This window comes from Haliotis asinina, chromosome 2, assembly GCF_037392515.1.
Source record: "Haliotis asinina isolate JCU_RB_2024 chromosome 2, JCU_Hal_asi_v2, whole genome shotgun sequence".
NCBI classification, from domain to species: Eukaryota; Metazoa; Mollusca; class Gastropoda; order Lepetellida; family Haliotidae; genus Haliotis; species Haliotis asinina.
Window position 1 is genome coordinate 75,856,223 of NC_090281.1, and position 21,622 is coordinate 75,877,844.

Here is a 21,622-nt window from a genome sequence, read left to right on the forward strand (position 1 = left end):
TGTTCAAGCTGTTTCATGCTTATTTGAAATGTGATTTTTCAATGCAATTTACATAAGCATTGTGTAAGAAACGTTTGTATTTGATCTCTGTAATTATCTTATCCTGTGTAATGATCATGTGTATCAGATCCATCGTCAATAAAAGGAGGAGAATATATCAGTTACGGAATTGATGCGTATAATCATTCAATCAGACAACACTAAATGTATGAACACCTCTTTCAACCTCAAAATAACAGCCTCTCGTCGAATGCATGTCCAGGTAAACTTTTGTCCTGTGACAAGTGTAAAACAAACTTATGCGCTGTGACATCATTCGACAACCTGTTTTGTGGAGTCACGCCCATTGCCAATCTTCTGAACCTCGTTTGCTTTCAAAACAGATATAAGTATGCCCATCTTCATAAATATTTGGGGAGATTCATTACAAGTGTATACATCACAATAAATCAGTATCATGTTACTTTTTTAATTCTATGATACATGTACTTGAATTATGATATTTATTCATAACAATGTACAGATTATATTGAAATGTTCAGCAAGCCATTATGTTTGATGTACAAGTAGTGTGTGCAAAAAGTATACGCAAATAAATGCTATCTCTACTCAATGATTGGATTGGGTTATCCGGGGTAAAAATAATCGGATTGTAGCGCTTTGAGCGCTTAGAAAAAAAAAAAACTCTTCAAAGTGCTTGTTAGTCCTACGTGTACATTTCAGGCATCCTTACGATTATGTATGTTCACGATACACAAAGTTTTTCATGATAGCCAGAGTTGATAAAGCCGAAATCTAGCATATCGATTGGTCAACAATCTAACCAATAGTCAATCTGTATCCAAGCTGTCTAGTGCCCGAAAGTACTCTTCAGAAATTTAGCCCACGCCCCATCACCTGTCATTTCCAATGTGACAGGTACCTCATGATACGATTGGTCATAGATAACAAATCAGGGACTATATTGAACAGTTAAGATACAAAACGTCCTATTCGGGAACTTTGATGACGCCCATCCCATGACCCTTTGTCTTATGTATGTGCAAGGAATAGCATTATACAATATGTATGCATGTATGTTCTTATATTTTCTGCGTTAAATCTAGATGAACCAAAGCGACAAACTGAATCTGTTATATGTAAGTCAAAGACTAGCTTATTAGTACTCTCCTTAAAGTATTCAGTATACACTAGCAATGTATCAGCAAAAACGCTTCTTTCACAGATTATTATGCATGTGCATAAATTCGTCTTTACTGCCATTGACATAGATGTTTTGAACAATCTAATCTCTCACAATGATATGAGTGGGACATCATTTGGTTTAAGTATGTCTTACATACAATGAAACGGACTGGCAAACGTCAAGACATCAAATGCAGATGTTCAAGCTGTGATGTGTTTTTGTGCGTTGACTGTTTTGAGGCCTACCATAAAGACTTGTTCCAAGGACGATAACGCTTTATGCACAAGTTGTGTTGTACAAATGGTACGGTATACCATTCTTGTCAGTTGTTGGGAACAATGTGTGAAGCCCGCGCGATACTGCTGGAATATAGCTAAAATTGCTGTAAAACTAAATTCACTCATTCTCTTCAATTGTTGCATTTCAGTCGTTATTCCTGTACATGTCCAAAATACTAAGACATGTGTGTTCACCATCTGAGAATGAATACACTCATCATAGTGTCAGTCTACTCCCATATGTCTTATGTGTTTCTTTCATATATCATTACAGTAAATGATGTTATGTTTACAATACACAAATTGTTGCATGATAGTTGATACAGCCGAAACACAACATAGCCATTGATCAACGATAAAGCCAATAATCAATCTCTACCCTATCACTTTGAGTGTCCAAATGTGCTCTTCAGAAATTTAGGCCACGCCCCATCACCGTGCCTTCCTATGTGACAGGTTCTCACGATACGATTGGTCAAAGTATCAGCCAATATAATGAGTAACTGAGATATAATGCGTTACATTCGGGATATTTTATCCCATCACATGATGGGAAGCTTTGTTTAGCATCGAGTAATGATAAATGTATCATGCAGTACGTATGTGTATGAATGGTGATGTATGTTTGCAGCGTTAAGTTAAGATGAACAAAGTGACAAACTATAAATCTCTATATGTTCCATGTTACTTACACACCTATTGATACTTTCCTTGAAATAGTCAGTAAGCACAAGCAATGTATTGGCAAAAAACCTAGACGATTATAATGCAAGCCCCCCTCTTTTTAAACTCTATTATAAATAATATATTATAATTCAGTCCATATGATGAGAGAGACAGGAGGAATTTCTATATTTGTTCATCTTGTACGTACAAAGACTGTGTAGGTGTTGATAAAAATACAGCACACACTGGCAAATGGGTGTAAGAGACACAGGTAATAAATTACATGAAATGCTGTAATATATGTATTCACATCGGCCTCTTTCCCATTTACATCTTTACGACACAATTAAATAATCAGTACTTGTTTGTGAGACTAGACAGTTTCCTGTCATATCCAAGACCTGTAAGGGAAATCAGGCATGATTAGCACTAATTAGCCTCGTCGCAGCAATCAGGCAGTCAGCGAGGTGTGCCAGGTGTTGGGCAGTGGAGCGACTCCAGGGCTTAATGAGTTAATTATCGGAATTGCTATTACGTGCATATATTTATACATATATTACTCAACTTTGAACATGCAGGCTATGGTGAGTGGTGGTGTGTAGTCCTCTAACTTGTCCCCATGAAACAGCTCGCCAGAGTGATTGAAGAAGCGGCTATAATCGTCATATGCTTAGTGAGGGTAATCTCTTGGAACTTCACAAACATTCCCTCGCGTATCCATGGGCCGTCAGTGATATAAAGAAGTGCCTATTTTCTTAGTCTGCCGAAACTTGTGGGTTTTGAGAACCAGTATTGCTTACCATAACTGGTACATTCTTTCAAACAATTTTGCATGATTACCGCTGTTGACTGTCTGAAGCTTTGACCGACTTGTTTCGCACTCTTTCACTTTCATTTGGGGCACGTCTCAAATGTCATTTTGATCTTTTAGTAAAAGCACGCGCTGACAGAGGGTGCATTTCAGCAACTCGACTTGACAAGATAGTCACAAAGTCTGGAAAGTTTGAAAGCCGTAGCTCTTGCAGTTTGAGTGCAGCAGATTTTGAGAGCAAAGCAGTCGGGATTTTGCTTGAAAAACAGCACCAAAAACTTGAATCCAAAATAGCGGCCAAGCGGTGCATTTTAGCGACTCAACCCGTCCAGGCGAAATTCTAGACATTTTGATTGCGCATCTGCTCAAGAAATCTGGAACTCGTAGGATCAGTAGTTTTGGAGATATTTGAAGTTGAAATTGAAAAAAATAAATTGATTTTGATGTATCTCTCCTTTGCTATTGCGCCTACAGTCTTGAGATTTTAATGGGGAATATCTACACCTCGATGGGCATCTGCCTGATTATTTTCAAGCGATTCTGTCCACTGGTGCTCGTTGTAGCTCTGGTACAAAATCCGGCGGAATAATAAATAATAATAATTATAATAATAAAAACATGCAGCCCAGGCAGCCTTCCTCCGGTAGTGACACCAACCACACTGGAGATGGGACTTGCCCCAGGGGAAGGCACAGAACCCAACCAAGAATATCTTGGTCAAAACATCTAAAATCCACACTACTAGAGTGTGCTAAAGCGACTGGATGGCCTGAAAATCCAAGAATTAACGGCAAGTCGCTTAAGCTGCAATGGGACAATGCCATGCCCTGACAAAGCAAAATCTCCGAGACCAACTCCGGCGGCTAAAACATCTCGTGCCCCGTGAGCCAGTTCAACTGGTGCCCGTCAGGAACCTTTGCAAGAGCAAAATGCTCAAGTGGCAGTAGACCCAAAACTTCTTATGGACGCGTCAACCTCTTTCCACTTCCTGGTGGAAACTCTTCTGAGAAAGCGCCAATTGGCCCCGAAATGTTGGACCCTCACTCTTCCTCTTCTTCAGTTGCAGACCTTACCGAAAATCCTGTTTATATTTTGTTTACTTCTATTTATGAGGAAATTTGTGATTTACCATGAGAGAAACGGAGGCCAAATAAACAACTAAGCGTGTCTTTTCCCAAAAATGAAATTGATTTACTTAATGAAATTATCTCTTTAAAATTTCCTGCGGACTGTTCATTACATGAAGTAAATTGTTGTGTCTATGCTGCCGCTCGAACTTTGGAGGAACTTCACACAGTTTCCAAAGAACAATCTCCCAATACTAAGTACAATAAACCAAAGAAAAACCGGTTTCAAGTTAAACTAACAGAAACAAGAAAACATATTTCCTGGATAGAGCTGTGCCTGAAATTAAGATCATTAGGGAATCCCATGTCTAAATGACAAAAGACAATTTGGAGAAAATTAAAATTACAGTACAAAACAACAAAAGAAAAGGTACTGCTCCAAATTGTCGATTCCCTTAAGGCAAAAATAAAAGTTTGGACTGAAAGAAAGAAAAGATGGGAAAAGAAAACCAAATTTATCAAACAAAATAAACTTTTCAAAAATAATGAAAAGCAATTCTATAGGCAACTTAAAACAAGTGGTGATGGTGAGCATGATAAATGGCCTCCCATGGCTACCAATGAAAGGTTCTGTAAACAGTTGTGGTCTATACCCGGCAACTGTAACCTGGAGGCACCATGGGTCAGTGATTATGACCATGCAATGCATGAGAAAGTAACTAGGTCATTTGTGTGTTACATCTCACCAGATTGCCTGAAAAGTGTCATTAAAAAGTCCAAATCTAATACAGCTCCAGGGCCTGATGGCATTCGAAACCAGTATTGGAAACTGTTTCCCTGTGTCCAAGCACCACTACTTCACTGTTTCAATTCTCTTGTGGACACAGGTGATGTTCCTCCATGGTTCTGCAAAGGTCGCACAATACTCCTCCCCAAAAAGGGAGACCTGACTGATCCCAAAACCTTCCGCCCTATCACGTGTTTGAATACTCAATATAAATTATTCACAGGGTGTTTGACAAAGCTTGTGTCATCCTACTGCTCGTCCAATGAGATGATTTACAGAGAGCAGAAGGGGGCGAGAAAGGGATGTTGGGGGTGCAAGGATCAACTTCTTGTACAGAAAATGATTTTGGAAGAGGCTAAAACATACCACCGCAACCTCTCCATTTGCTGGATAGACTACAAAAAGGCATACGACTCTGTCCCTAACGAATGGATTCTGAAGTCTCTTCAGTGTACTGACCTCCCTGAGCGACTACTTGATTTGCTCAAGTCTTTAATGAGTTGCTGGTCGACTCAACTTGAGATGTAGTCGCAAGGGCAGGTGCAGACTTCGGAATCTATTCCAATCAGAAGGGGAATATTTCAGGGGGACTCCTTCAGTCCTTTGCTTTTTTGTCTTTCTCTAAATCCGCTGAGCTTTCTGCTCAATAGGGAGGAGGGTTACCATCCCGGGCCTCCTCAGCACAGATCCCCAACACCTCTTACTCATCTCCTCTACATGGATGACATCGAGCTCCTTGCCAAGGGAGAGACCAATTTGAAAGAACAAGTTCTCCTTGTCGAGTCCTTCTCTAATGATATTGGCATGACTTTTGGACTCGACAAATGTAATACTCTTCATTTGAAACGTGGCAAGGTAACCAATAATGGATCGGTCAGGTTACAAGGGGGAGGAGTTATTGAGCATCTTGTGGAAGATCAGGCCTACACCTATCTTTGAATGCAAGTTCGAGACAAGCTCCAGAATGCCCAGATTCAAGATAAACTTCGGGCCGAGTATAAATCTCGTTTAAAGAAAATCTGGAGTTCAGAGATAAATGCTCAAAACAAGGTCAAAGCCACCAATACTTTTGCTGTGCCAGTCCTCTCCTATTCCTTTGGAGTAGTTGATTGGACAAAACAAGACATCCAGAGTCTTGACCGCCTGACCAGAAGGATCATGTCTGATAACAGAGCACACCACCCTCGTTCCTCTCTTAATCGTTTATACATGCCAATCAATTCTGGAGGTCGGGGTTTGATTAATGTGGAAGCTCTTCATGACAGAATTCTATTGTGCACTTTTGCACATATTTATTTATCAGATGATCCTCTGGTGATGCACGTCAAGACTCATGATGAAAGCAAGGAATTCCACAGCTACTTTAAGCGTGCCAAGGTTTTTGGAATTTGAAATTTGATTTTGTTGATGGCGATGTACTGCTGGACGGTACAGCGATGGGAGTAAACCAGGTGAAGTCCTTCACCAAGTCTGCTCAGAGTCAGTCCTTTGTGGAGAAGCTGTCTGAGAAGCCACTGCACCGAGTGTACATGCAGTGTGTGGAACAGAACAGCAATCCAACCGACTCCTTCGCCTGGATGAAGTCGGCTGGTCTCAAATGTGAAACTGAGGGCTTCCTTTTTGCTGCTCAGGAGCAGTCACTTCCCACTTGCAATCGCCAGAATGTGATTCTTAAAGAAAATATCAATATGAAATGTCGTCTTTGCAATGAATTTACAGAGACTGTCCAACACCTTGTCAGTGGATGCCCTTCCTTGGCACAAACAGCATATCTTAAAAGACATGATGGCATGGCTCGCTGCTTTTACTATCGTCTCCGCCATGCCTGTGGCTTTGACTCCGAGGTCCATCCATGGTACGACCCTGAACATGTCCAAGGCGTCCTGGAAAATGATGCTTTTAAACTTCTCTGGAATAGGCCAATATACAGTCTGAGACGAATTTCAGCCAACAAACCTGATCTTGTCCTTTTTGATAAAACTAATGAAATTATTTATATCATAGAATTTTCTGTCCCTTTTGACAGCAACGTGATTGGCAAGATTCAGGAAAAGCATGATAAATATGCGGACCTCGCCTTTGAAATGTCTCGATTGCATCCCAAGTACACTGTTGTCAGGCTCCCCATTGTTCTCAGTGCCCTTGGTTTGGTACCTCCTGATCTCGTCGCAGATGAGGAGAGTGCCCGGGTTCTCCACCGGGAGCACAGCCCTTCTGACAATCTGGGTAATGCAGAAGGCTGCAGTGTTGGGGAGCCTCCATATTCTCCGGAAAGCTCTTGGTGGGTTCGACTAGGCAGTGTTTCCTGTAAGAAGTCCCATTCGCTGTCTGGGCTGCGTGTAGAGGGGGCGAGGGCCCTGAGCTGATGATGAGATTGACCAGCCTGACTGTGCCAGGATCACCCAAACCCTCTCTGCTGCATTTCTATCTCAATCTGTAAAACATGAACGATTACAATAGGTCTCTTGCTTAGCAGCAAGGACCCCTAACAAAAAGGTCCAACACATTTATCTGTCTGCACATATTGACACTGGGTACAGGTACCAGCAGTGAAATGCCATCATGTCACCGTTTCATCTGGTTCCCATCGTACCATCTGAAACTGCTCATTTGTGACATCATTCTGACTTTATCTCACAGTATGATATGTCCCCACTATTGACAATACAATTATGTGCAATACATGTACATAGTAATATGCAGCAAAAAGTAAATTTTAGCTAATCAAATACCATTTGATCAAGTTTTTCAACAAATTGGATTAAAGAACACAGTGAATTTTAGGTTACAATCCAGAATGTCTATACATAAAGACTAACCTACCTGCAGGTGATGTCCAGGCTCCCCCTCATGTAGACTCAATGCCATAAACTCGTACTTCTTACTGTGAACACAAACAATTATCAGGATACACTAGTGGTGTTCTGATTAATTGAAATAATTCAAGATTGGTTGCAACCACCTAACAACCAAACAACCAAACAACCAAATTGATCATGCTTTCTCATAATTAAACACAAACAGTTTGGGAACTATTATTATTACTATGATTACCTATTCCCAACACTAGTGTACTACAAAATATACCGGCTCTGTGGTGAAGTGAATAGAGTGACTACCCAGTGACTACCAGTAAATCTAAGGCAGGTTGAGCGTTAATAAAGTAAATTCAAGACAGGTCAACTCATAGGGGTTCTCAATAGGTTCTCAGGTTCTCAGTAGGGGTGCTCTAGTAGTGAATCACTCCCATCAGTTAGAAATCCCAGACACAAAGTTATCCCTCACTCCATTTTTATACTCCATGCCACCATTTATCACTTGAAAATGGAAGATGAAACAGGATGCTAATAGATGAAAGAAAATGTAAGTTACGGTGTATGAATAATCTGTGTGATGAATATCGTCATGTATATACCAGTTTCCTTTATACAATGACCAAATGTGTAATAACTGCGTAGAAAAATTGTCAGTAAATTCTGTAAATAAGCCATGCAAATAAAAAACTCCTCTGGCTAACTACTATTCCACCATAACATTATCACGTATTGTCATATTTGCAGACGATTTAGGCCTGAGTGTAATAAAGTTCTGTTCTGTCATTAATTTTAAGGGCCATTCCTACTTCATTAAGAAGTAACAAGGGGATAAACTGTGCACTGAACTGGATGGTTTGTTGATTTAACCTGTGTGATTATTGGGATGTATGACAGATGGGAGGATTACCCTTGTAGCTGGAATCCACAAGTCAGCTTTTATTTATGATGTATATATATTTCTTACCAGGACTCCAAGTTATTCGCATTTATCTGGTAGAGGCCTGGCCTGGACTTGTCGGCTGTCCCAGAGGTATAGAAACCAGCTGGTGCACTGGCCAAGGAAGGTGGTGTGAGCTTCAACCTGCAGGGGACACAACTTCGTTACAACTTGAGCTGGATCAATGATTACTCTTGGCAAAAATCATTATGCGAAAACCAGGTGACACAACTTTGTTACAGCTTGAGTAGGATCAATGATTACTCTTGGCAAGGTCATGATAACCAATAATGTTAGTTTTTGGTGTAACAAATTCTTTCTGTGAAATCATTACATTCTGATATTCTTGCAAAGTTGTTTTTGCTACAATTCCATTTCTGTTGGGATCAGCAGAAAGTTTTGTGAAAGATCTATTAGCTCACTATACTTTCACTAGTAGTATATACAATGACAGTTCTGGACCACTTTCAAGAAATGTCTCTACAAAGCCTTATTTACTAAATAAGGCTTTGGTTGGGCCATTAGCTCTTGCTACTATTACCCCTACTACTTAACGTGTGTTGGAGATAACACTGTGCCGTACGGTACGATCAATAATTCTTCTCTTACAAACCCCCTACCCGGCCCATCCCTCAAGTAGTACAAGTTAGGTTCGTCGGCTTTCATATCCACTTTATCTATGTTGTAAGTTTTGACTGACCATATAGGATCGGTGGCCCGCTTACGGCTATCACCCTCGTGTTCCCCCGGCTGGTATAGATACCTCACTAGGGCCCTATCTGGTATCTGTTTCTCCTTCCCACGCAATGGAGCGGCCGACTCTGCAACTATTGATTTTAGTTTGATAGCGTCTGCCGGTTTCTTACCGGTGAGACGGGTGACTTCATGGTTGATTGCCGACACCACCTTGGGTAACCTCGTGACCCATTCAGTCGATCGTTTTCCAGGGGTGGCCATCTCCCTAGCATACTGATAGCCGAACAAGCGCTCAGCCAAAGTCCTATTAAATCTCTCAACTATGGCTTGGCTGCGATGGGCTCCGGCCGTGCCACGCCTGACCTTTGTATCGTGTTTGGCTAGCAGTTGTGACACGGCACCCATGAACTCCCGTCCGGGGTCAACTTGCAGCTCTGTTGGCCACGTCAGCGGACTGCGTTTGTATATGCGTTCGAATCCTCTGGCTACCTGGGCCGAATCTTTCGTGGTCAAGGGTTCGGCTTCCTTGTAACGACTGGCTACGTCCACTACGGTTAAAGCATACTTGTACCTCTTGTCGTGGGGTAGGAACAGTAGGTCTGCCTGGTGAACGCTATTAGGTATGTGAATACCGAACCTCCTTCTAGGCACGTAGCGTGGTGCCGGCAAATAGATCTGCCACAGGGCTTGTTTTTCAAGCCACACTTTGGCTTCCTCCGGGGGTACTCGCGCTATTTTAGCTAGTTTATCTACTGCGCTAGCTCCTTTCCAGTACCCACGCGGGCTGTAGTAAATAGCCTCAAATTTTTTCATGTCCATACGCGTATGTGTTTATCCCATCAATAGCTATCCAACGTTTCGTGTCCATAGGCGACAGGGACGTCTTGTTTATAGTCAGTCCGTATATCTTATGTCCATCACTTCTAAGTGTGTTCATTTTATGCCTAAAGGTACGGGTCTTGAACAGGGCTTCCTTGAATCTGGCGTGTTTGATGTGTTGTTTCACCACATACTTCTTAACCCCCTTAGCCTTCCGGATCTCACTGTTGTCGGCTTTCAGTATGGAGTACATCTTAGGTCTCAAACCTATGTACTCGGCTATGGGCGTGCCAGCACACTCGTCCTTCATCTTACCTAGGACCTTTTTATTTACCGTACTGTGTATGGCATGGGTCTTAGGGTAGTCGCTGGTGTCGTATAAATCGAGGTGTTTTTTCATGTCCTCGTACACGTCCTCGGTTCGAATCTCCATCAGCAGGGAATCCGTGTCAGTGTACAGCACTTCACACCTGTCACCGTACTGTTTCTTGAGCTCGTTGTAGTAAAAGTCGTACATCAGGTGTTTGGATAAATCGAGGATGCTCATCCCCACGTAAACAGGCCGGTTGAATTTTATATGGCTTTTCTTCATGTGTAGGGCAACCAGGTTGTCTGTGAATATCTTACTACGGTTGAATGCCGGACTGGCTATCAATCTCCTGAGCTTGTCTTCCTCACTCGACCGAACCAGCTTCACGGTCACGCGTTTCCTCAGGTTCTCCATAGTCTTACCAAACACCGAGTTGTTCATGAGCTTGTAGAGATTTTTCTCAAAATCACTGGTGGCTTTTTTTCGTAGGTCTGTGTTCATTCTGATGTAGGGCTCCATCCATGGGCTCTGGTCGAACATGAGCACCCTGTGTATTTTGGTCAGCCTCATACCCAACGACAGGTACAGCTGTAGGTTGCGATAGTGAACGATGTACTTGGTCTTATTCATTAAGTTAGGCACGAGTTTTTCAACGTTTGTCACACGCCCACCTAACAAGTTATGTTGGTACTCAGACATCCAGTCTGGGTTAACCCTCATACGTTCGGGGGCCAGGGGGTAGCTGTTGTGCGATGTGTGTAATTCCTTGGGATACTCTAAGTCAACCTCGAGGATATAACCTTTGTTCGAATCTGGTGCAACCCCCATAACATCAACGTGGGGTACCCACTGGCTCATGGCCCAGCCGTACAGGTTGTTTGCGTCGAGGTAGAGAATGTGATTGGTTGGCTTGTTAGGATCGTAACCTTTCACGTATTGATTATTTGCTTTCGCGTATCGTTTGGATGCCATGGAAATCCCACCTCGCAAGCCTTTCTCAATGAATAGGTGCATGTCGTAATCTGTGAGCAATTCCAAATTAACTCCGGTCTTTTTAAGCAAGGCGTCCCACGACAGACCTGGGCTGGTGTAATACCATGCGGGGTCGAGTTTATACTGCTTGAAACACGTCCGCCTAAACGTCTCAAACACGTCGGCTAACAGCAGTACATCTGTCCTCAAGTACAGGTCGTGATAATCACCCAGGTTCTTACAACCCAGTTTATTCCATACGTTAGTCGCGTGCGAGTAATCATCTCGTGAGACGGACGCCTCAGCTTGCTATAAAAGCAGTCAATAGGGGGTAGTCTGGTCTCGGTGAACTTGACCCAACTATCCATGTACTCATAGGGGTACACACCCTTCCTCATAAGCAGGGGTCTAGTCTCGGCGTCTGTGTATCGATCGGTGATAGGGAAGGTATTGTTGGCCTTGACCAGACTGTCGAGTGACGACAGGAGGAACTGAAACGAGTCAATGAACCTAAGTCCGTTTAAGCTGAAGGAGATGTATCTCTCCATGTTGTTGGGGATGCACGTTATATTACCATCGATTTTCGCGATGGCCTGCATGATCAAGTGTGAGTCGTACCCTCTCAAGTTGTGAAAGACAACGGGGATGTTTATTGTCTTAGGGTTGATTTTGAGCTTGAGATTGCACACGCTGTGAGCGGCGCCTCTATACTTACCAGTTATGTGGCAGTGATCTCTCACCGAATCACCGTTAAGTGGTGAGTCACACACGTGACAGTTAGTGCTACTAGCGTGAGCTAGCCTGTCGACTCGGGTCATACGCATGGGAGCGATTTTATACAATGTATTCCTAATAATTTTTTCTTCCTCCTGCAAACACTTTAAAAACCTTTCAGCCGCATCAGGGCCCCTATACACTACCGGAGCTTTCGTTTCCCCGTCACAACGGACGACAATGTATCCAAACGAACAGGCTTTATGCTCTTGTGTCTTGTGGGTGAAGCTACCACTGGGGGAATCCCCACCCACAACCAAGGCTTCGAAGTCGGCGTATATGATATAAGGCACAGACATTTGGTTCTTGTGGTTACTGAATTTTAGGATATTATCACCTTCCTTAGGCATGTCGACTCGTATAGCCATCTGCCCCACACCTTGGCAATCCTCCCGGTGGGATTCTAATAAATCAGCTCGACTGAAACCGTGTAGGCATCGTACACAAAAGTGTTTTTCCCCATCGTGTTTCGACTGGTCGTGCAACAACCGGCTGAGATGTTTTATCCACGTGTAGTGATACTTTTCACCTCGTTGGATCATGAATATATTGATAACTTGGCGATCCTTCACCGGGCTGACCCTGTGTACTATTGTTGTGTTACCTTCGTGCCCAAAGACATTTATAGCCAGATTATTCTGTTTTTCTACTTTAGTGATCTGGGATATGGGGGTGGGTTCATCTATACCATCCCAGTTGAGCCCATCGTCTTGGGGATAGCTAGAAAGCCTATCTGAATGAGTGCCAGCTGGAAATAAGGCTGACCTGATAGCTAACCTCAGGCAATCGTTTCCTCTATTCTTAACGTTTACTATGGCATGTTTGTTCCTATAGTAGGGGGGCAAGGCTAGGTATGACCCGCCTCTGAACGGCACGTAGTTAGCTATGTCTAGATAGACATTATCGATTTTATCTACAGCCCACCCGGACCCCAAGTGTGTGTAGCGTTCTAGGTATTCTCGTATCTGCTGAAAACTGGTATCGATTGATGTATCAATGGTCTCTGTATGTGTGACGACCTCTTGTTGACCTCGGAAGTAAGGCTGAACATATTCAGTGGTACTCCCAACCTGCTTATCGAGCGACATTTTCACTGTGATCTGAAACTTGATACTTCCTAGGTTATTTAGTTCCTGGTTGACCTTATCAGCTACCAGAGGCTTGATATCTGTAATGTCTATGTTTCTATCAACGTGCATGCGCCAACCTCTCAAATAGTTGCCTACAGCGCGCTCAGTGCGCACGAACTGCAGGTCAATAGCTCTATTCTGTCGTAATAATTCTACAAGCTGTGGTTTTCTCATACGGGAATACCCAGCTAAACCCAAATCGTGTGCCTCGGCTCTCAGTTGTTTTACAGTGGGACGTGCTACGGGGGCATGTGATAACAATGCGGTTAACCCGGCTCTCCCCAGGTTTGAATAACCCGTGTATCCAAGCTGTTTTGCTTGAGCTTTTAATTGTTTTACTGAAGGAGGGGCTTCTAAACCTAGTAATCTCAACAATGCTGACTTCCGCATTCGAGAATACCCGATCACACCTCTCTGTTTTGCGACCCGCTTCAGCCCGCGTACAGTAGTCATAGTGTTTACACCTAAGAGAACCAATGTCTAATTGGTTCACAGTAAAGGGAGATAACCCTTAAGTGGCTATCTTTAGCAGTCGCCTACGTTCTTTTATGTAGCCTTTTTTATTCTCGTAGATGAGTTGATGTCTGACTACGTTCGCTCCGTGAGCTTTACATAGACAGTAGTGTCCTTTAACCCCGATACCACACACAGAACACGTGTAGTTAGGACTTCCCATATGGAAACAACAGAACCCCTGATTCCTGCATTTCCTACCACAGGCCTCGGTCTTCCCCATAAGTATGTATTCGCATCGGTATGGAGCGGGTCTCATGTTTACTTATATAGGTATTTTAATTTAATTGCTTCGCAACCAACGCAGTAGCTGCTATACCCAACACTATGAAGCCCAGTTCACGATTCATTTGTCCCTTGGATGGTGTGTAGTACTGAGCGAGTGTGGGTTTATTGAGCGGTTCCAATTGTTTACCAGTTAGTAGGTAGTATTCTTTCATTGCTTCATCGACATCGTTGAATGTTTGAACGGCATGGTTTTCACGCTGGAGTTGTTCATTAATAAAATCGATCCTCTGGAGGCGTTTTTTAGCGTACTCAGTCTGTGCCCTTTGTAATTTCTCAGTAGCGAGATCGTGCCGCTTCCTTTCTTCCTGTATTTCAGCCGCGTGATCATCTCGTAGTTTCGAGAAGAGGAAATTACTCCCAGAAAATGCCAGGGCATTCACTAACGCCCCACCGACCATCATAGCTATCGTGGCCATCCCTATATTTATTTCATTATATTATCAGGTATTATTCCTTGTTTTACTAGGATGTCTTTTGTGGCCATCGCCATACCAAGGTTCATTATAAGCATACCCATATCCTGCAGGTTGAAATCTAGCTTGATAGTTGGTTGTTTAAGCACCATTTTAGTCAACCGAGCGTACCCTACCGCTAGACTGGCGACCACTGTGGCGTGGTATGCGTCGTTGACGAACGTTTTCTCCTCAGACATTATGTATATGATATAAAAATATTAAATTATAACATGATATGCGGGTCGACCTCTAATTGTGTTGGGGTGGGGGGTACCACCTCACGGTGAGGGTTTCCCTCACGTGTATATAACCACGAGATAGCCAAGGCAGCAGTTACGCCTACAACCAACAACAGTCGGGTTGGGTTGGTCACTTTATGTTGGTTACACCACCGTTTTTTACCGGCAGCTACTCTCTTAGGATTCTTCTGTCTGGTTACTGTTGGGGGTTCCTGTGAAGGGGTCACTTCCCTCACTGTGGGGGTTTCCCTCACTGTTGGGGGTGTGGGGGGTACCACCACTGGGGTTTCCTCCTCCTCCCTGGCATCCATCTATACTATTATTATTTTTTTTTCTCTCAAATTGACAATGCTTTGCCGTGATAATCGCCGCCGTCACTGGAGCCAACAACATACCATATTTGTGGTACAGCCCGCAGCTGATAGAGCTCACGGCGTGTTCGATAAAAGGGTCTTTCTCGAGGTCTTCCCACAGGTAAAGTCGGCGCTCTGGTGGAATGGGAAGGAAGTATGACACAATACCGGTGTATATCTGGGTCATAGCCGATCCTATTGTCTTTGTCATTTTTGCTCCGAGCCGGGACTCGTATCTAGCGTACAGCTTATCGATTTCTTCGGCTGACATTTTGTGAATTTTATCCGGAGTGTAGTCTCCAAAGTAATGTTTGGCTTTGCCGCCAACAGCCAACGCCACCAGTTTCTCTCGCTTATCATCAGTGGGGCCTGCCGGCGGCGTGGGGGAGACCCCCAACTGTTCGAGCAATTCCTCACACTCCATCTTATAATATAACAAGTAAGATTTAGTTTTAACTATATAATACCCGATGCAGACAAAACACAGAGAAATGAAGGTTAAGTTGCACACGACAAACACTTCAAATATCATAGCTATATGCTTAGCTTTGCTTAGCTTTGCTTAGCTTTGCTTAGCTTTGCTTAGCTTTAGCACACCCTATATGCTACTGGTTGGTCGGTCTTTAGCACGAGCTTAGCGTGTTTAGTTTCAGCGAGCTGTTTCTTTACCAGTTCCCGTTCTAATTTGCTCATCACATCGTTCTCTCTCAAACACTCCTCGAATGAATCCCTGTCCTTGCAGTGAAATAAGGCCACCCATCGCGTCTGCTCCCTGAGGTCTTTCAACACCGAGTTGAACTTCTGCGTTAGCACCCAGACGCTGTGATTTGCATGCCGGCCGGAGAAGGCCAGGTACGATAGCATGTCTCTCTTTTTTGTTATCTCGCGATTAGCGCTGCAGTCGTCCAGTATGAACAGCGTCGGTTCCCCTTTAAATTTCTCGTGAAGAGCTTTCAACCAGTCCTGCAGGCGTGTTCCAGGGTCGATTTTGTGTACGTCCGCGTACGGAGGTCGCGCGTACGTTTTATTCATGCTCAGAGTAGGGCACATGATAACGATGTTATCGAACACATCCTTGTAGTAACCCTCCAACATATCCAACACGAAAACGGTCTTCCCACAGCCAGTCTGCCCGCACACTATGGCGCAGTGTGGGTCAGTGGGTAGTTGTGGGTACCCCTGGGGGTACCCCCCATCAGTAGATGGCTTGCACGAATCTCCCATTGTCTATATTAAGTTGCGCGTCCATAATAACGTACAGATATAATTTCAACTTACCAGCGGGTTGAGCTTTCTTAGTAATCTGGATGGTTATCCCTTCGCTGCCGTTATCTATACGGCGCCCGCTACCGTGCAGTTTATCATCATCCGTGGATCGCATGTCCAACCATAGGGCGTACTTGGTGGTCAGGTATTCACCGATCTGCACGGAGCCGAGGTCCAGGTCCTTTGTTATATAATGTTGGGCCCCCACTGGTAGCTTTTTTATCTCATCCCACTGCTGGTGGGGTCTCATACCATGACTGAACAGCTGGTTGGGCACGCCCTCGATGGTCACTTCCACCTTTTCAATCTCGGGGTTGAAAAACTTCTCGCTGTTCCTCTGGAATGGCTCGTAATCCTCCACGGGGATGAGCAGGATACCTTTCATCGATCGCGCCGGCACGTTCAGGTTGATATTCCACACAGTGTCGCTCTTATCTCGCACGACTGATCTATGCCTCAGTACGCGATCGTACAGGATAGCCATCTTCCCAGAGTACTGGCTTCGAACCTGCCTGGCCAGCTCCGGGCTAGTGACCATGTCGAACTCCAGAGAGATGTTGTCTATGGCATAACTGGCCTCATCACCGTTCGGCGTACGCACTACTTTGCTATAGTCGTTAAACGTGAGCTCGTATTCGAGCCTATCACCCAGCGCGGCCTGGTAAAACGGCGCGTGTCCCGTGAGCAACTCGAAGTCGAGCGGCACGCAGAATCGATTCCCGTATGCTCGAGCGATGGCCTTTTCACCGTCCGATAGCTTGTCTTGCTGGTCTTGCGTGAAGACATACCCTATGCGCGCCCGGGTTGATTTGCTGATACCCTGGTACACATCATTGACTCGTTCTCCCTCGCTTTTCCAGAGATCCTTGTAGCAGTGAAACACGTCACTGTCGTCGATGCTCAGCACCTCGTTATCGCTGATCTTGACGGTCGTTTTCTTGATGATGGCTCGACCCACGTTCCACACTAGCGCGCGTTTGTCGTTGTCGGAGGTCAACGTGATATTGAACGCCAGTCGAACAGTGCCTGGTACAATGAGGTCATTCTCACCAAGGTTTGGAAATCTAACCAGCAGAGTTTGATTCTGGTCTATCTTGCTGGGATTGTTGGTGATGGTCACCGACTGTCGCACGGCTCTGGCGCCTAATGGCTCTCTCAATCTTCTGAAAGGATCTAATTTTCTACCGTACATTGTTATATAAATGAAATATATTTTTAATACTAATGGATGAAGACATAGATATGACGGAGATGTCGGGCGATAGTGCCCAGGCATTCGATGATGACCAGGAGACCTCATTCTCGCAAGGTGACGAGCTCCTTAAGGGCGCCGTCGACGATTATTACAACGCAGTTGAAAATAAATCCAAACTCAAACCGTTGGGAAGGAACTATTCCAGGTTTACCATCAGCAATGGCACGCTGCGTTTGAAGTCTCGCCCGGAGATCGATCTCATGAATAAACGCACTAGAGAACCGCTTGCCTTATCAACATTGGGCAGTAAACATGGGAATGACTTTATCTGCGATGAACTAGGCTTCATAGATTACGGTGGCGCGCGACCTAAGCAGTATCCTCCAAAGTTAGTTCAAGGTCTGGAAGGTATCAGGGACGCCATATCAGATCAAAACATGACTTATGATATTAAAAAAGTGTTGGCCGACTACGAGAACAAACCCTTCCCGGGGCTCGAATTTACCGTTCGGGAACTGCGGGGGTTGGATCTGACGATGCAAACCATTCGCGGACATCTCGCGAAAAGCACAGCCAAAATGAGTGAGATAGACGACACCATCGCCTATGAAAAGAAAAAACTCGGTGAAACTGATGACGAGTCTATGAAAGCCACCATCGAGGAACGAATACGTAATTTGGAAGAGGAAAGGCAGACCTGGCTGGAGACAGCATCCTCCTTCAAAGAAAAGCTTCGATCCCAGGTCAACCGTATACGGGAAACCATCAATCAAGTCCTCTACCGAGACACCACGTTAGCAGACAGGATTCGGATATTGTTCCGGGAGCAAGGGATCACCATCGCCAGCATTCTGACTGCATTGGGTTTCATCATATCAACCCTGGTGGTGTCACTGGTGGGAGGAACCCCCACACCCCCCACACCTGGCGGCGGGGGAACTCCCACAGGCGGTGGTGTTAAAGACTGGATAAAAAAACTCGGGGAAGGCCTAGCTAAACTGGCTGGTAAAGCCGCCGAAGCCCTTCCCGGCATCCTGGGTAGCATCGTCTCGTGGTTGTTGGGCGCTCTGGCTAAAACTACCATGTGGCTCAGTCAAAACATGTGGGCAGCCATCGTCGCCGTGGCGGGTCTGGTGTACGTAGCGGCTAAGAAATCTTTAACCAAATAAGTCCAAAAGTTACCCCACCAACGACTAGGGCTGTTTTATTATCAATATGCTGCTGATAGGGGGGTACCCCCACATGCATATGGGGGTGTGTGGGGGGCACATGAACTTTAGGCTCCGGGGGTGGCGCCACTATACCCGTTTCACGTGGTGGGATGTGTGGGATATAGGGGGTGTTAATATCGGGGTTGATACCCAACTTTTGATCCGCCGTGGCTATGACTATTTTGTTGTTATAACCCACCACTTTTTTTACTCTCAGTTGCATATCACTCGGAGCCATGTACAGCCCCACACCAAACACGTAATTGACTTTCGATCTGGCGTATTCTAACACGTTTTGGTAACGGTCGATGGCCCGCGGGAGATCAACTGGAGAATTGATAGCATCCTCAACGTTGGAAACGAACTGTTTCTGAGCGTCGTAAGCAGTTCCCTTACCGAGGATGTTGGAACGCGTCATCGACTGCGCACCCAACAGCGCCCACACGTACGTTCGAATCGAGTCGTTCAAGCGTATTGTACCAGCACGAGTGAATTCTTTCGATGTTTTTGAGATCATTTTAGTCCAGGCTGTGGCTGCATCAGGATTGGTTTGCTTTATACAGCTGACATGGATCTGTTCATTCGTTGTGGGGCCTGTAAATGTATGACGGTGTGGGTTGTATGAACCATCTTTAGAACTGGCCTGATATGTTCCGGACCTGTAGAAGTACACGAGAACTATACCGAGACCATGGTTCACACCAGGAAGGCGAAAGTCTTTATTCGTTGGAATCTCAAACTCCCCACAAACACGTTCATAAGCGCGTTTATCATAGGGGTTATTCGTCATACTCCACGCTTTATCTTGGGGAAGAGGAGCACTTATTTCCTTCAATATTCGTCTCGTTTGATAATAAATATGAAACAAAATAACCGCCTTACTCAGTTCGTCTATACCGTAGTCTGGTGTCACACCCGACCCTGTCGTCGCACACCACACAGCAAAGTTTAGTTGGTTCTGCCAAAACTGCATTGGGTTTTGATTCCAGTTTACCACCGCCTGCGCGTTATTAACGGACACGATATAGTTTTCAAAGATATTAATAAAGGTTGTTTTAAGAGAGCTGTACATTCATCTCAGCCAGGTGAGCACAACATACAACATTCAAGGAGGTCACCCTTCCACTATACTGAGAGCAGTGCCGGTGAAAACTGAGAAATACAACGACGGTAGAACCGAGTCGTTTTCACCACGGCAGTATAAGAGATTAACCCAGGGCAAAAATACCTGAGCTGACAATATCGGTGTTAGATATAAATCATAATCCTGTAAATATAGGATACCTCAGCTTAACACTTCATGTAAAATGACCAGCGCACAAGGGCCCGGAGTTAAAAAATGCGTCAATATCGGGATCTCCGACCTCGGAGACACGCGCGGTTTCGACGCTCCCGGAGTAGATGGTAAATCGTACGCCTTGCAACTGAAAAACAACATTTACAAACGCGTTGAAGTGCCCTCCGGTGGAACCCTAAGTGATATAGTAGATACCACAAGAGCAACAGTCAACACTAAGTACGCCCTTGTCAACACCGGTAATAATAATTGGATAATATACCCATCGTTCGGGGGTAAACTGTTCGACTTAGACGATGTTGAGAGCACTACCGTCGCCCGAAACAAGCCATATATGCTCGTCTTCACCGAAGATGACAAGTGGGTGTTGTTACCCGATAACGACTGGTTTCTCAATATTAGACTCGTCTCCCCTTACGTGTTTACGGATAACAAAGACAACCACCTAAACAAAGTCGTGAACAATGGAACCCTGCTCGTGGCTTACGTCCCAACTCAGAGACGTAGCGTAGTCGTCAGCCCACTCAACACTATGGCAGCCCACATGCTATCGAGTAAACCAGCCATACAAAACGTGAAATTGCAGTTGGTGTCTGAATTCGAAGGTGTGGTCACTATACTAGAGGATCTACCGGCAAACTCAACACTGATCATCAAAGTCTACCTAGGGGAACCATCGGGGAATGATGTTGAGATCGTGAAGGGGATCAAACTCGGGTGGGTGAAACGACACCAGTATCAAGTTTGCAACGTTTACGTGCGGGTGGATGTCGGCTCCAACACCAGTCTGCAGGGGGTCAACGTGATCGTGGAAAACAAGATATCACTAACCAATATCTTCCTGCCTGACAACATACACTTCATGGGTATGAAGTTCACCCCTGAATTATTATCAGAAAACCAGTTGGAAATTATATCGTAATAGTATAATAATGACCAGTCATCATCCCAACACTACGCTTAACGACCTAGGAGATACGGAGGGATTCGATCAGCCTGGTGAGGAAGACGCCTTATATATCCTGCACTTTACAGACAACGTGTACAGACGGGTGCCGTTATCAGATTTTAAAGAACCTAAATGGAATATCAACTTAACACTCACCTCACCTTATATAACAATGGACGAAAATGAGTGGGTCTCTAAGATTAGTAACAACGGTAGCTGGATCGGGGATTTCATATATTCCCCTTCCACACTCATCATAGAAGTCTTCTTTTATTTAAGCACTGAAAACAACTCAAGAGTACACCAAATTGTACCCGGGGTGACAGTACGCTGGTATGACGAACACCTAGGTCAACATTGTCGTATTATTATACAACGGGATACCCCGGGTCATATAAACCGCTTAATAAGCCTCAGTGGGGTTTTGATTACAACAGGAAAGTCTATTAACCTCTCACCTATTACCCTGACTAGTGGTATAGACCTTGTAGAATTCAAATTCACTTATGGACTATTAACTGAAACCCAATTAAAATATCTTTCATAATATATATTATAGGATGGGTCTGTACCCAGTCGTAGAGGAAGTAGCTAAGATGTTGGAAAC

General features: G+C 44.4%; 1 protein-coding gene across 1 annotated transcript in view; it reads right to left on the reverse strand.

Annotated features, from left to right (window-relative positions):
* Positions 1-21,622, reverse strand: part of LOC137274337 (uncharacterized) — a 57,185-nt gene that overhangs the window by 14,996 nt on the left and 20,567 nt on the right. The window contains exons 11-12 of the mRNA XM_067807484.1: positions 8,576-8,692; positions 7,619-7,679 (exon numbers count right to left, since the gene is read on the reverse strand). Coding sequence (XP_067663585.1) covers positions 7,619-7,679; positions 8,576-8,692 — 178 coding nt within the window. The remainder of the gene's footprint in view (positions 1-7,618; positions 7,680-8,575; positions 8,693-21,622) is intronic.